We start from the raw sequence: 14,126 nt of genomic DNA, 5'->3' as shown, positions 1-14,126 counted from the left end.
GACGCTCCCCCCTCTCAGCTCCCTCTGGGGTGTTCGGGTATCGTCTGCTCCAGTCCTTGTGGTAGACGTCAATCCGGTGTATATCTGGAGCTCCCTCTGAAGCGTGCCATCCCGTCCCCTCCGGTGGACTCCGATACGTCACTTCCGGTTTGGTCGCGATACGTCACTTCCGGTGGAGGGTCTACAATCCACGTCCCTGCTTCTCTCTTCCAATAGGCGGGTACCACTCTACGCGTTTCGCCAATCGGTACGTGTCATCCATTAAGTAATGGTTGCACTTAACTTAATGTTTGTTTGCTTAATTTTTATTTCACCTTGGTTTAAAGGGTAACTAGGTGCCAGTTTGTTCCTAAAGTTACCAGCTTTCTTAAAAACAATAGATGGCTGTGGTGTTAGTATCTGTGACAAAGTTGCATCCTGCAACAATATAGGCCAATGTTTGGCAAAAACCTATTGAATTGTGTACACCCAATTGGAGAGGTGGCAATAACATTCAACACATAAATAGGAGGGAGGCCTTTTGGATCTATGAACTTAAGACTTTATCCCCATATGGGCTCAATATTGATTTTGAACTGGGCTCCTTTTTAGGTAGATGAGATGGCTCAAACAAACATTAAGTTAAGTGCAACCATTACTTAATGGATCACACCTTATCCATTTGATTCTGTACCAGCAGTAGCCTATTAAGTGGCTTAAGCAGGTTTGTTTATCCTTTGGCCACAATTTGGCATTTTGGTATATATCAATGCCTATTATGATATTATATCTGGCCTCAATTTTGGGATATACGGTTACCAGTTGTAATCTGAATGTTTTTAATGTTGTGTAGCCAGGTCCCCCCTGTCGTGGCTGACCCCCTCCTCCCTTTTGGCCAGACGCTGTGTGCGAGGGAGTGAGGGGGGGCCGGCGCGCGAGTAGAGAGGAATCCCTGGTAGCGAGGTCCTGAGCCACCTAGTAGTTTGTGGATCTTAGGGACAGGCCCTAGATAGGGACACTGCCCCATTAATTGGTTGATTAGTCAGGGACACAGTGCTGAAGCCATGCGGCCCTGCGAGGTTGGTTCTGGGCTCAGAACACCACCAAAGACCCTGAGACTAAGGTGATATTATCCGCGCTGGAATTCACCCAACGCAGTGTGGAGGACAACGTCGGATCGGGCGGATCTCCAGTGATATCGCGGTACCCGTGGCTGGAGCCCCGGGCAGGTAACCTACCATTCACGTGCACCAACAAGGCCTAATCACCAGACATAGTGGCTGCGCAGTCACACATATACACGCACATTGGTATTTGACTTTGGGAGTGCGAGACATTTGGGTGGGGGTTACTGGACACAGGGTGGGATCACTCTGTGGGAGGTTAGCGTCCGCCGTGACGCCTAGAGGTGGTAGCGTCCGCCGTGACGCCTAGAGGTGGTAGCGTCCGCCGTGGCGCAGAGTGGTTAGCGTCCGCCGTGGTGCAGAGTGGTTAGCATCCGCCGTGGCGCATAGTGGTTAGCGTCCTGTGTGACGCCATATGTGGCTCCTCTAGAGAGGAGCCACAGTTATGTTGATGTGTGATAATATATATGTTATGCTATGCAGTAAAGACAGTCCTGTTTTATATTTGCTCGCTTTGTGTGGTTGTTTCCTGTGAGGGTCTCCTCCCACTCCATTGGGATCCCTCCCAGGTGGAGGCGTTGCACCCAGAGATGTATAACAAGCATGTACCCCAGGTTCCCCAAGCGTAGGCTTAGGCTCCTGAGAGCCACACAGGTTGCACAGCAGGTAGTAGCGGCTGTATTCATAGGGAATACCCATTACATTTGGAGGCGCTGCTGAGATAGTCCTGGGGTGCCCCACTTTGTAGTTACCGTTACCCTGTCAGTCAGCATGTCTGCGCTCACGCCCAAACAAGTGGCCGACTGGGCCGAAAAGCTAGGAGAGCTTCTGCGACACGTGGTCGCCGTAGACGGGGTGCCTGCCGATGTCTCCATGTTTACTGTCTGCAGCGTAGTAAGGACATTACCTGGTCTGGCGGGCGCCCGCCTCATCAGCAAGCACTATAACATTGACCGGCAAGAGAACACCCTATTGCTAGCCACTGAACAAGCTATACTTCCTGATAGAGGCCCACGAGTAGTGTATCTACCAGAGACTTTACCGCAAGGGTGGCCTCTAATTTACCCTGGAACCGTTTCCAGTCACGTCACTTCCCTCCCCAGACATGAGGGTTGGGACGACAGAGATATGGCCGCCAGTACACCCATCCGATCAGATATATCCCTACCCAGAGTGACCTTCTCTTCTGATGCTAGGCAAGGGGCCACCAGCTGGGCCGGTAGTCCGCCAACATCACCAGTTACTAACCGGTCCACGAACAGTTCTACCCCAACCCCTAACAGGCAGCGAGCAGCGATAGCCAGTGGCTCCGACAATGACGGCTCCCTGCTAGGAGTGACATTCCCGCAGCTTGTGGAAGCGATAACTACGTCCGCCCAAGCCCAAAATTATAGGAAATTGAAGGCGTTCTCAGGAACGGTTCCTGTCCCCACAGGCGAAGAAAGCATCGATTCTTGGAAGGAGCACACCCTCAAGGTGATCGACGAATGGCCCTGCTCTGAAACGGTCAGACGGCAGAGAATCCTGGAAAGCCTACGACCCCCAGCGGCCACCATGGTCAGTGCACAGCGTGACCAAGACCCTGATCTCTCTGCTCATCAGATGGTAGACTTGTTAGTCCAGATCTATGGCAAAGAGGAAGAGGAGAGCGAGCTATGGTTCAAATATTACGCTCTCCGACAGAAGGAGAAGGAAGACCTATCCGACTTCCTGCAACGCATCCAGCTGGTCCTGTGGAAATTGCGAACTTACGGCCTCATCCTAGCTTCAGAGATGGACGAATATCGGCGCAAGCAGTTCCTCCGAGGGGCCATCCCCATGCATCACATCGTGATCATGATCAGGTGCTCACTAAAGGAGGGGCCTCCCCCTACCTTCATGGACATTCTGGGGATCGTCAAAGGGCATGAAGCCTATACCAAGCTGCATGCAGGCACCAAGGTCAGAGATCCTCCGGCCAGTGACACCCCGGGAGCCTCCGCTCGCCGGACCAAGACACCTGTCAAAGAGGAAGATGCGCCACCCAAGTCGCCCTCAACGAAAGGGCGGGCTTCGGGGAGATCCTCCCCCACTTACCCAAGACGACTGGACCTTAAAGACGTTGTCTGCTATAACTGTGGACAGAAAGGCCATTTCTCTAGAGAGTGCCCTAATGGAGTCACCCAAGAAAAGGAAACGCCCCGTAAAGAAGCTCGGCTAGGACTATGATCTGTCAGATGCAGAACCCAGAAGCCAAGACCACCAAGGCCACCCCCATGCCTCCCGAAGTCCCTACTGACCTGAGCCCAGGCGAAGGAACTCCAGGGGGAGATGGTTACTGTCAGGTGGGCCCTTCTGCCATCGTGCGTGTGGTAGTAGAGGGAGTCTATGCTGCTGCTCTATTGGATACCGGGTCTCAAGTGACCATAATATACCGGCACTTCTACGACCAACACCTGAAGCATTGTCCCCTGCGGTTGGCGGAACATATGAAGGTGAGGGGGTTGAGCAACGAAGATTACCCCATCGATGGGATTGTGAGCGTTCAACTGGAGATACTTCAATTGAATACCGGCAAGAAACATCCCATGCATGTGGAGGCAATGGTGTGCCCAAAGCCTCAAGGACAGTGCCAGTACCCGGTCATCCTGGGGACAAATACGGATATAGTACGAGCTGTAATCAGAGCCTACTTGAAAGAGACTAATGAATTGCCAATGGCCAATACACTCCTGGATCCTGTACTGAGAGAGGAGTGCAACCGAGTATATGCCTTAGAGCGTCACGGGGACCTCTACAATCGTCAACGCGGACTGACGACCATTTCACCAGGGGGAGTGAAACGCCTGGCCATCTGGTGCTGTTATCCGGATCGGGAGGAGACCGATCATCTGTTCTCTCTGGAGAGTGACCCTGAGGAAGAGAGCCAGAGAGGATATAGGGTAATACCTGAAGTAAGACAGTGGACGACCCGAATTCCCCTCCGAACCCATGTGTATATTCAAAATATCTCTCCATTTCCAATGGACATCGATGTAGGACAAAGTCTGGGCAGTATATATCCCGTCAGCCCGGTAGAAATAGCGCCCCAGGTGAACGCCGCTGCAGTAGGTGAGCAGTTAGTCGACCTGGGCTTCAACTTCGGAGACTCGACCCTGCCAACAGAGTGGAAGGATCGACTGACGGCCAAGCTGAAGGAAAGAAAAACAGTATTTTCTACCAGCGAGATGGATGTGGGCCGCAGTCGCTCTCGTCGTATCGCCCCCAGGGATGTGGACGATGTAAGGGATGTCCTGGAGGAGATGAAGACCGCTGGAATACTGACGGAGTCGCGGAGTCCTTATGCATCACCCATAGTGGTAGTAAGGAAGAAGAATGGATCTGTAAGATTGTGCGTCGATTATCGAACTCTAAATAATCGTACGGTACCTGACCAATACAATCTCCCTCGTATTGAAGAGATCCTGAATGCTCTGAACGGGAGCCAACGGTTTAGTGCACTCGATTTGCGATCTGGGTACTACCAGGTACCCATGAGTGAAGAGGATCAGGAAAAGACTGCCTTCGTCTGTCCTCTGGGCTTCTACCAGTTTACGCGTATGCCCCAAGGTATATGTGGGGCCCCTGCTACCTTCCAGCGGCTGATTGAGAAGACAATAGGGGACATGAACCCTCGGGAGTGTCTGGTTTACCTGGATGACATCATTGTCTTCGGAAAGACCTTAGAAGAGCACGAGGAGAGGCTGCTGAAGGTGATAGATCGTCTTGGCCAAGAAGGATTGAAGCTATCACTCGACAAGTGTAGGTTTTGTCACACCTCGGTGACCTACGTGGGACACATCGTGTCTGCTCAGGGGATTGCTACCGATCCAGCCAAAGTAGAAGCGGTGGTGAACTGGCCGCGTCCCGATAATGTCACGGAACTGCGATCTTTCCTCGGTTTCTGTGGGTATTACCGTCGGTTCGTGGAAGGGTACTCTAGTCGAGCTAAACCCCTGAACAATTTGATGAAGATATACCCTGAAGACACTGGGAGAAAGGCCACGTCGGCCCGTCAACCGTTTGGCGATAAGTGGACGCCTGAGTGTGAACGGGCCTTCCTGAACTTGAAGAAAAGCCTGACTGAAGCACCAGTGCTTGCATATGCTGACCCAGAACAACCATATGTCCTGCATGTGGATGCCAGTCTCAATGGACTGGGCGCTGTCCTGCATCAGAAGCACCCCGAGGGTCTTCGGCCTGTAGCCTACATCAGCCGCAGTCTGACACCCATTGAGCAGAAATATCCGGTACACAAGTTAGAGTTCCTGGCTCTCAAATGGGCGATCACGGAGAAACTTCATGATTACCTCTATGGTGTTACGTTTGAGGTAAGGACCGATAACAACCCCCTCACGTACATCAATACTTCCGCCAAATTGGATGCAGCCGGACACCGATGGCTGGCGACACTATGTAACTACCGATTCTCCCTGAAGTACAAGCCAGGGCCTTTGAACATTGGGGCCGATGCTCTATCACGACGACCAGGATTGAGTGCTACCCCTGATGATGATGAATGGGAAGAGATCCCTGGACCTGGGATGCGAGCAATGTGTAGTATAGCGGCCGTCATCAATGATCAGGTAGCATTCTCTGAACTAAGAGTTGCCGATTCGTTAGGGTGCCAGTCGCAGGCGATCCCTGCTGCCTACTGCGATCCCGCAGGAATGAACATAACCCATGACAAAGTCATAAGATGGAACGACTTAGTGGACTATCAATTAAGAGATCCAGTAATCAGCATAATCCGGCAAGCCGTTCAACGGAAGAACCCCGCTCTATTGAAGAGTGCTCCCCGAGATCTGGTCGCGTTACTCATGCGTGAGGTGGACAAGTTCGAGATAGATAATTGTTTGCTCTATAGGGTAGTCCAATATCATAACCACCCTGATAGGCGACAACTAGTTCTACCCCAAAACTTGAGATATATGGTGTTGAAGTCTCTACACCAGCGGTGCGCAAACTATGGGGCGCGCCCCCCCGGGGGGGCGCAAGATTATTGAGGGGGGGCGCAGGCGCTGGGCAACGTTGTGTGTGTGTGCAGGCGGCCGTGTAGGTTTGCAGGCTGGCGGAGGTGACCGTGCCTGTGTGCGGGCGGGTGGGGGGCGCCGTGCGGGTGTGTAGGCAGGCGGGGGTAGCCGTGCCTGTGTGCAGGCGAGTGCACCAGTGCTGGTGTCCGGGCAGGCACACATGATAGCGCGCGCGCACGAGTTCGCGGACAACAAGGTCTGCGGAGGTACGGCGGCTGCCAGTGGTTCCTAAGAGGCCAGGAGGAGGAGCACGCCCCAGCGCTCTGACATCACCTCCTGGTGTCTGCTAAGCGCTCTGGACCTGCTCTCTGCTGGCTGTGACCCGATTACTGACACAGTTGGCTGCATTGTCAGTAAGACTCCTCTGCTGGCTGCTATCTGATTCCTGGCACAGCTGACAGGTAGGCTGCACTGTCAGTGAAACTATAAATGTAATAAAATAATTAACAGAAAGTAAAATCACAACATTAAAAACAAAAATAAATAAATAATACATTAGTCCTCGACCAGGGTGGCGCTGAGCGGGTGGGCGTACTTACGCTGGCCGCGGTGGCCAGCGCGAGCGAGCTCCTGCGCCTGCTCGGCGCTTAACAGCTTGCAGAGCAAACTTGATTTTGCTGCTCGCAAGCGCGTCACGTGAGCGGTTCGCCCAATGAGGGCGAACCAGCTCCGTGACATCGTTGCTGTGCCCCCAGATGAGCGCGCAGCTAGCCGGACACGAATCGGCCAGGCACGCTTGCGAGCAGCAAAATGAAATTTGCTTGCTCTTCAAGCAGCTAAGCGCCGAGCGTGAGCATACCCGCCCGCTCAGCGCCACCCTGGCCGAGGCCTAATAAAGATAGGTAGTAGTGGATGACACCAGGGAAAGCAAATGTGTGAAGGAAAAAAGGGAGGGGAAGGAATAAAAGAGGGGAGAGGGAAGGGAGGTAGCAAAGGAGTGATAAATGCCCCCCCACCCCCCAAATATGGTCCTTGCGCGGCCACGTGCAAACGTGCACGCCGCCGTGCGCACTCCTGCAGCCCAAGTGATTTGTAAACTTTGATTCAGGAGATTGTAGACGCATGGCGGAAGTGTCACGAAGCTGGTTCACCCTCATTGGCTGAACCAGCTTGTGCGTTGCGTCACACGGCAGATGCCTGAAAATATACAATTTATCTTTTCAAAACGCTACTGCGCCAACGCGCCTCTCCACTTGTAGGCGCGCAGGCACGGGGGTAGCTCCCATATGAAAATACAGCAGAGTGGTTTCCGGGCGCACGCACACAAGCACGTTCATGCAGCGACGCTGGCACCATAATCCCAGCCTTAGATAAAATGAGCCGACCCAAGCCATGTTACTGCTTTCTAGGGTCACCTGATGCATTAATAATCCTGAGTGTCAGTTCCTGAGGAGCATGGTGCAGGGTTCAGGGGAAGTGTTCAGTCTTCATCCAGAACCTTTATACACAGGAGGTCACCTGATTTCATTATCTGTAGTCTGACAGGTCCAAAGTTCAGCTGTTGCATTTAATGAGTTAATAAAACATTACTCGGTGTCCCTTGGAGATTTTAGTGCATTCATGGTTCTCCCATCCCTGTCCTACTGTCTTCTGGGTTGCTATAACCTTGCAGTTCTACAGGAACTTTACAGTCAATGGGGGATAATAATTAATGGCCTTAACTCTGGGACAAGGAGCGGCTTAGTGAGACACTGACTCTGGCACTGAGTTTGGAACAGGGGAACCTGGTTCAATTCCCGGTGTTGGCTCCTTTTGACCTTGGGCAAGTCATTTTATTTCCGTGTGTCTCAGGCACAAAAATATAGATTGTAAACTCTATGGGGCAGGGACTGTATCTGCAAAATGTGTCTGTAAGGCGCTATGTAAAATTAGTAGCACTATACAGGAACAAACTATTATTATAAGTAAGCATTAAGAATTTAAACAATATTAAAGAATCCATTTGCAGCATGTCTATTGACATAAATAAAAAAGGGGTGAGAGATGAGAAGGGGATGAGGAGAATCTGCGTGTGATTGTCACATATGATATCATACAGTGTTGGGCTATATCAGTTTTTTCTCTTTATATAGCCACGGCCTTAATCACCTGATCTAATTGAAGCATCATCTGCGGCTCCGGATGAGTAAAACTTTTGGTACAGTTAGTTAAATATATTTTCTCCCTGAACATGGATAAGTGGCTTTTAAAGGCTGCTGTAAATGCTACAACTGCTACCTCATCAGATGATGGTCCATCCAAAAAAGTACAAAAGTTGCACAACATTGCTGAAAATACTAAAACAACAGAAAGTCCAAATGTGCAAATGGAATCTTTAAGTAGCAAAAGAAGAAAATATAAAGATGAATATCTTAAACTTGGATTTTCTTGGACAATGGTTAATCATGAGCAACGACCACAGTGTGTATTATGTTCTGAGATCTTGGCCAACGACAGTATGAAACCAAATAAACTCACACGCCACTTGGTTACCAAGCATCCAGAATACAAAGATAAAGATATTGCCTTTTTTAAGCGGCATGAAGAATCGCAGAAGGCAAGTGCAAGTGTCATGAATAAATATGTGACAGTATCATCAAAGGCTCAGAGGGCATCGTACGTAGTGTCTGAACTCATTGCACGGACAATGAAGCCATATAATATTGGTGAAACATTAGTGCTTCCGGCTGCAATAAAGATGTGTGAAATTATGCATGGTAGCAAATATGCTGAAGCCTTAAAATCCATACCGTTATCTCGTGACACAGTAAAGAGGCGCATTATAGATTTATCTAAGGACATTGAAATACAACTATTAATGCAAATTCAGCAAAGTGTTAAATTTGCAATCCAACTGGATGAAAGCACTGATATTGGTAACATGGCACAGCTACTCGTATTTGTGCGATATTGTTATGAAGGTGAAATCCTAGAAGAAATGTTGTTCTGCAAATCACTTGAAGGACACACTACGGGAGAAGATATCTTCAGTGTTGTGGAAGAATTTTTTAAGGCCAATGATCTGCTGTGGCATAATTGTGTTGGTGTGTGTACAGATGGTGCGGCTGCAATGATGGGACATAAGAAGGGTTTCAGAGCAAAGGTGCTAAGCATCGCACCTCATGTGAAATTCACACATTGCATGATACATCGTGAAGCTCTTGCTGCAAAAAAGCTTGAGCCCGAAGCTAATGAAGTTCTTAACGATGCAATAAAAATAGTGAATTTTATTAAAGCTCGACCTTTACAGAGCAGGTTATTTTCCATTTTCTGTAATGAAATGGGCTCACAATATGACAGCCTCCTTTTGCATACCGAAGTTAGATGGTTATCACGAGGAAAGATTCTTCGCCGAGTCTTTGAGCTCAAGGATGAACTCCAACTTTACCTTTCAGATCACAACCCCACCTTGGCTGCAAAATTCTGCAACGAAAGATGGCTGCAAATTTTGTGTTACCTCAGCGATATTTTTGAAAAAATTAATGACTTGAATTCATCTCTACAAGGAAAAAATAGCAATATTTTATCAATGGGTGATAAAATTTCAACTTTTTTACAAAAGCTCACACTGTGGAAGCATAAATATGAAGCAGGATCTTGCGAAATGTTTCAATGTCTCAGCGAATTCATAGAAGCCTCTAATGCTAATCCAAGAGAGATTGATTCTGTTATAAAAACACACCTTGAAAATCTCCACCAGAATCTCTCTGAGAGGTTCCGGGACTTGCAAACAGGGGAGCTTCACTGGATTGGGAATCCTTTTGACACCGATGTAGGAAGCACCCACCTACCACTTACTGATCAAGAAAAGTTGATAGAGTTATCAAACGACTCCACATTAAAAATAGAATTCAAAAAGAAAAGCCTTACAAGTTTTTGGGTCACCATGAAGAGAGAATATCCTGATATTTCTGCTAAGGCTATTGACGTGCTCTTGCCTTTTCCATCAACTTACCTGTGTGAAGCTACTTTCTCCAAATTAGCTACTTTAAAAAGCAAAAATCGTTCCCGTCTGGATGTGGAACCAGAGCTCAGAGTAGCAGTCTCTGGAATATCACCAAGGATGGATGTCCTTACTGCCGGCGCTCAGGCTCATCCATCTCATTAAAGCAGCAATACTACATTGCCCTCCTTTTTTTGCTGTTCTTTTTGCTGTTATTTTAATATGATTGGTTTTTGTTTTTAAACATACTTAAATTGTAATGTTTAACTGTTTTAAAAATGTTGAAATATGTAAGTATTTAGACGTATTTGTATTTACATTGTATACCGTTTAATAAAGTTTTTTTTCACGTGATTTTGATTACATTAGGCAGGGGGGGCCCGAAAAATTTCATGGATGAAAAGGGGGGCTCAGCATAAAAAGTTTGCTCACCCCTGCTCTACACGATGAACACGGGCATCTCGGTGTAAAGAAGACTTTTGGGCTAGTCCGAGACCGGTTTTTCTGGCCCAAAATGCGGGAAGCGGTGGAACACCACTGCCGCCGTTGTTCCCGTGCGTTCAACGCAAGACGTTGCCTACCCGAGCAGCTTCCATGGCCCATCTTAAGAGTTCTGGTCCAATGGACCTGGTGTGTATGGATTTCCTGTGTATCGAACCTGATAGTCGAGGATCGGTAATGTGCTGGTCATCACGGACCATTACACCCGCTATGCACAGGCCTTCCCCACAAAAGACCAGAAGGCTATCACGGTCGCGAAAGTTCTATGGGAAATGTTCTTCGTTCATTACGGTCTTCCAAACCGACTTCACTCCGACCAAGGGCGAGATTTTGAGAGTACTCTGATCCGAGAATTACTTAAAATGCTGAACATCGCCAAATCCCGGACGACTCCGTACCACCCTGAAGGAGATGCCTTGCCTGAACGATTCAACAGGACCCTGTTGGACATGCTTGGAACCCTGAAGGGAACGCAGAAAACAGAATGGAGTCGTCATGTAGAAACTTTGGTACACGTGTACAACTGTACTCGCCATGAGTCCACTGGATTCTCCCCGTACTTCCTCATGTTTGGGCGGGAGGCCAGACTCCCAGTAGATGTGCGTCTCCGAGTATCAACGGATGGGATACCCAATACCACTCATTTCAAGTACGTGCAAAGGCTAAAGGATAGTCTGCAACAAGCTTACCAACAGGCTGAGAAGTCTACAGCCAAACTGAATGCTGGTAACAAGAGACTATATGACAATAAAGTCAAGTATCGAGAGTTACGTCCTGGGGATGCTGTGTTACTTCGTAATTTGGGAATCCCCGGAAAACATAAACTGGCGGACCGGTGGAGAGATGGCGTATATGAGGTGGAGTCAAAGATGCCCGGCCTCCCGGTTTATCGCATCAGAGACACCGATGGCAGGGTAAAGGTTTGGCATCGTAATCACCTTCTCCCCATCCCCCAAGTGGGAGACGAAGAAGAGGAACTACAGGCCACACCGCTCAACGGTGAGTTCGATCAATCAGAGGTAGTCAAGAGACTGTAACTAATGAGACTCACCCTGAAACTCCTGAAGACTCTATGGAGGGACCCTCTCAAAGGGACCATGCCGCAGAAGGGGTATCTCCCGAAGGAGCTAAGGGTAAAGGGCCCCGTAGGCCAATGCCTACTAAGGTGGCACCAACAGGCCAGCCTTTGGATCCACAGAGCCCGTGCTTTGTACCCTCAGAGACATTTCTCCCCTCAAGGGAAGAGGCTAGGCCTCAGGACTATATTTATTACTCCCCCGAGGGAGTTGCCGAAGAACAATTCCGACGGAGCCAACGAGTCAGGTACCCGCCAACTCGGGTCAACTACGATCAAATGGGGGCACCCCATTATGAGGCTCAGCAGTGTTCTCGTAGTAAGATACAGTCTGTGATCGCGATGCTCACCGAATTATGTAATATCGTTTAGAGTTATGCCTGTGCTAAGTTATATATATTTTACTGCATTTTTATTATATAATTGTTGTACATTGTGGGAAGTTATGTGGTCCAAGCGAGGACGTTGGAGTTTTCACCAGGGGGAGGATGTAGCCAGGTCCCCCCTGTCGTGGCTGACCCCCTCCTCCCTTTTGGCCAGAAGCTGTGTGCGAGGGAGTGAGGGGGGGCCGGCGCGCGAGTAGAGAGGAATCCCTGGTAGCTAGGGACGCGAGCGGCGAGCGGGCCGGTTGCCGGGGACGCGATCGGGCCGTCGCTAAGGCCGCGATCACGTTGCCACCGGCCCGGCGGCTGAAGGAGCAGGGCGCCGCCATGCCTAAGTCTATTGCGCATGCGCAGTGACACAGACAGCGCGGGAAGGCCCCAGATAGCTCGCGCATGCGCGAGAGGAGACTGCCAGCCCCCAGGGTGCATAGGGGCAGAGACACATGACCCCAGGAAGCCAATAGGGCTGAGGTATGGCCCTGCAGGAATAAGGATACATTTCGCGGGGTTTTGGCAGCACGCAGTCAGTCAGGATCCGGACCAGCTAGGGGTAAGGGGTGGATGCAGGGGTCAGTGACCCTCTGCATTAGGCCAGCAGCCCCCAAGGTCCCAGTTAGGTCCTGAGCCACCTAGTAGTTTGTGGATCTTAGGGACAGGCCCTAGATAGGGACACTGCCCCATTAATTGGTTGATTAGTCAGGGACACAGTGCTGAAGCCGTGCGGCCCTGCGAGGTGGGTTCTGGGCTCAGAACACCACCAAAGACCCTGAGACTAAGGTGATATTATCCGCGCTGGAATTCACCCAACGCGGTGTGGAGGACAACGTCGGATCGGGCGGATCTCCAGTGATATCGCGGTACCCGTGGCTGGAGCCCCGGGCAGGTAACCTACCATTCACGTGCACCAACAAGGCCTAATCACCAGACATAGTGGCTGCGCAGTCACACATATACACGCACATTGGTATTTGACTTTGGGAGTGCGAGACATTTGGGTGGGGGTTACTGGACACAGGGTGGGATCACTCTGTGGGAGGTTAGCATCCGCCGTGACGCCTAGAGGTGGTAGCGTCCGCCGTGACGCCTAGAGGTGGTAGCGTCCGCCGTGACGCCTAGAGGTGGTAGCGTCCGCCGTGGCGCAGAGTGGTTAGCGTCCGCCGTGGCGCAGAGTGGTTAGCATCCGCCGTGGCGCATAGTGGTTAGCGTCCTGTGTGACGCCATATGTGGCTCCTCTAGAGAGGAGCCACAGTTATGTTGATGTGTGATAATATATATGTTATGCTATGCAGTAAAGACAGTCCTGTTTTATATTTGCTCGCTTTGTGTGGTTGTTTCCTGTGAGGGTCTCCTCCCACTCCGTTGGGATCCCTCCCAGGTGGAGGCGTTGCACCCAGAGATGTATAATATGCATGTACCCCAGGTTCCCCAAGCGGAGGCTTAGGCTCCTGAGAGCCACACAGGTTGCACAGCAGGTAGTAGCGGCTGTATTCATAGGGAATACCCGTTACAGTTGTTTAATGTATTGTATGTGTATTATGTTGTTAGAGACGTAGTGATTTGATATTAATGACATGCAGGCTATATAGCCTAATTGGGCAATTAATTTTTAATTGGTTAGGGTATATGTATATGTCATTCAATGTCAGTCTTTGTAGCCCCTGAGGAAGTGGAGTAACATCCATGAAACGCGTAGGGCAGGTGACACAGTCACTTTGAGCTTGGTATTGGACTTTTTGGGACACTTAGGGCCTCATGCAGTAAGCGTCGATTAAGTGAAATCGGCAAGCTTACCGATTAGTCATGTTATTGGCGATTTTTCCTCTCCGTATGCAGTAAGTGCCGAATACATTCAAAATCAACCCGAAAACAAATCCGCCCACTCTCACGATGATTAGCCGATCACACACAGGTGTATCGGCGTGCGTGGCGGGGTGCTGATAGGTTGCCAATCACAAATCTTGCTGAATCAGGCGAAACAAGCATGTATTGGATTGCGCGCCATATTTAAAGGCAACGTGTACTGCTAATCATTCTCTGTGTTGTTGGGAGTGAGAGAGAGAGAGACGCACAGAGCTGGCTGATTGAAGATTT

General features: G+C 49.9%; 1 protein-coding gene across 1 annotated transcript; it reads left to right on the top strand.

The window, feature by feature from the left end:
* Window positions 1-8,324: 8,324 nt before the first annotated feature.
* LOC142492371 (zinc finger BED domain-containing protein 5-like) lies at window positions 8,325-10,241 on the top strand. Its single transcript, XM_075595018.1, has one exon. It carries the CDS (start codon window positions 8,325-8,327, stop codon window positions 10,239-10,241), a length of 1,917 nt encoding a protein of 638 aa, XP_075451133.1.
* Window positions 10,242-14,126: the final 3,885 nt, after the last annotated feature.

The sequence above is a fragment of the Ascaphus truei genome, chromosome 4 (assembly GCF_040206685.1).
Source record: "Ascaphus truei isolate aAscTru1 chromosome 4, aAscTru1.hap1, whole genome shotgun sequence".
Lineage (NCBI taxonomy): Eukaryota > Metazoa > Chordata > Amphibia > Anura > Ascaphidae > Ascaphus > Ascaphus truei.
This window is presented reverse-complemented; position numbering and strand designations above follow the sequence as displayed.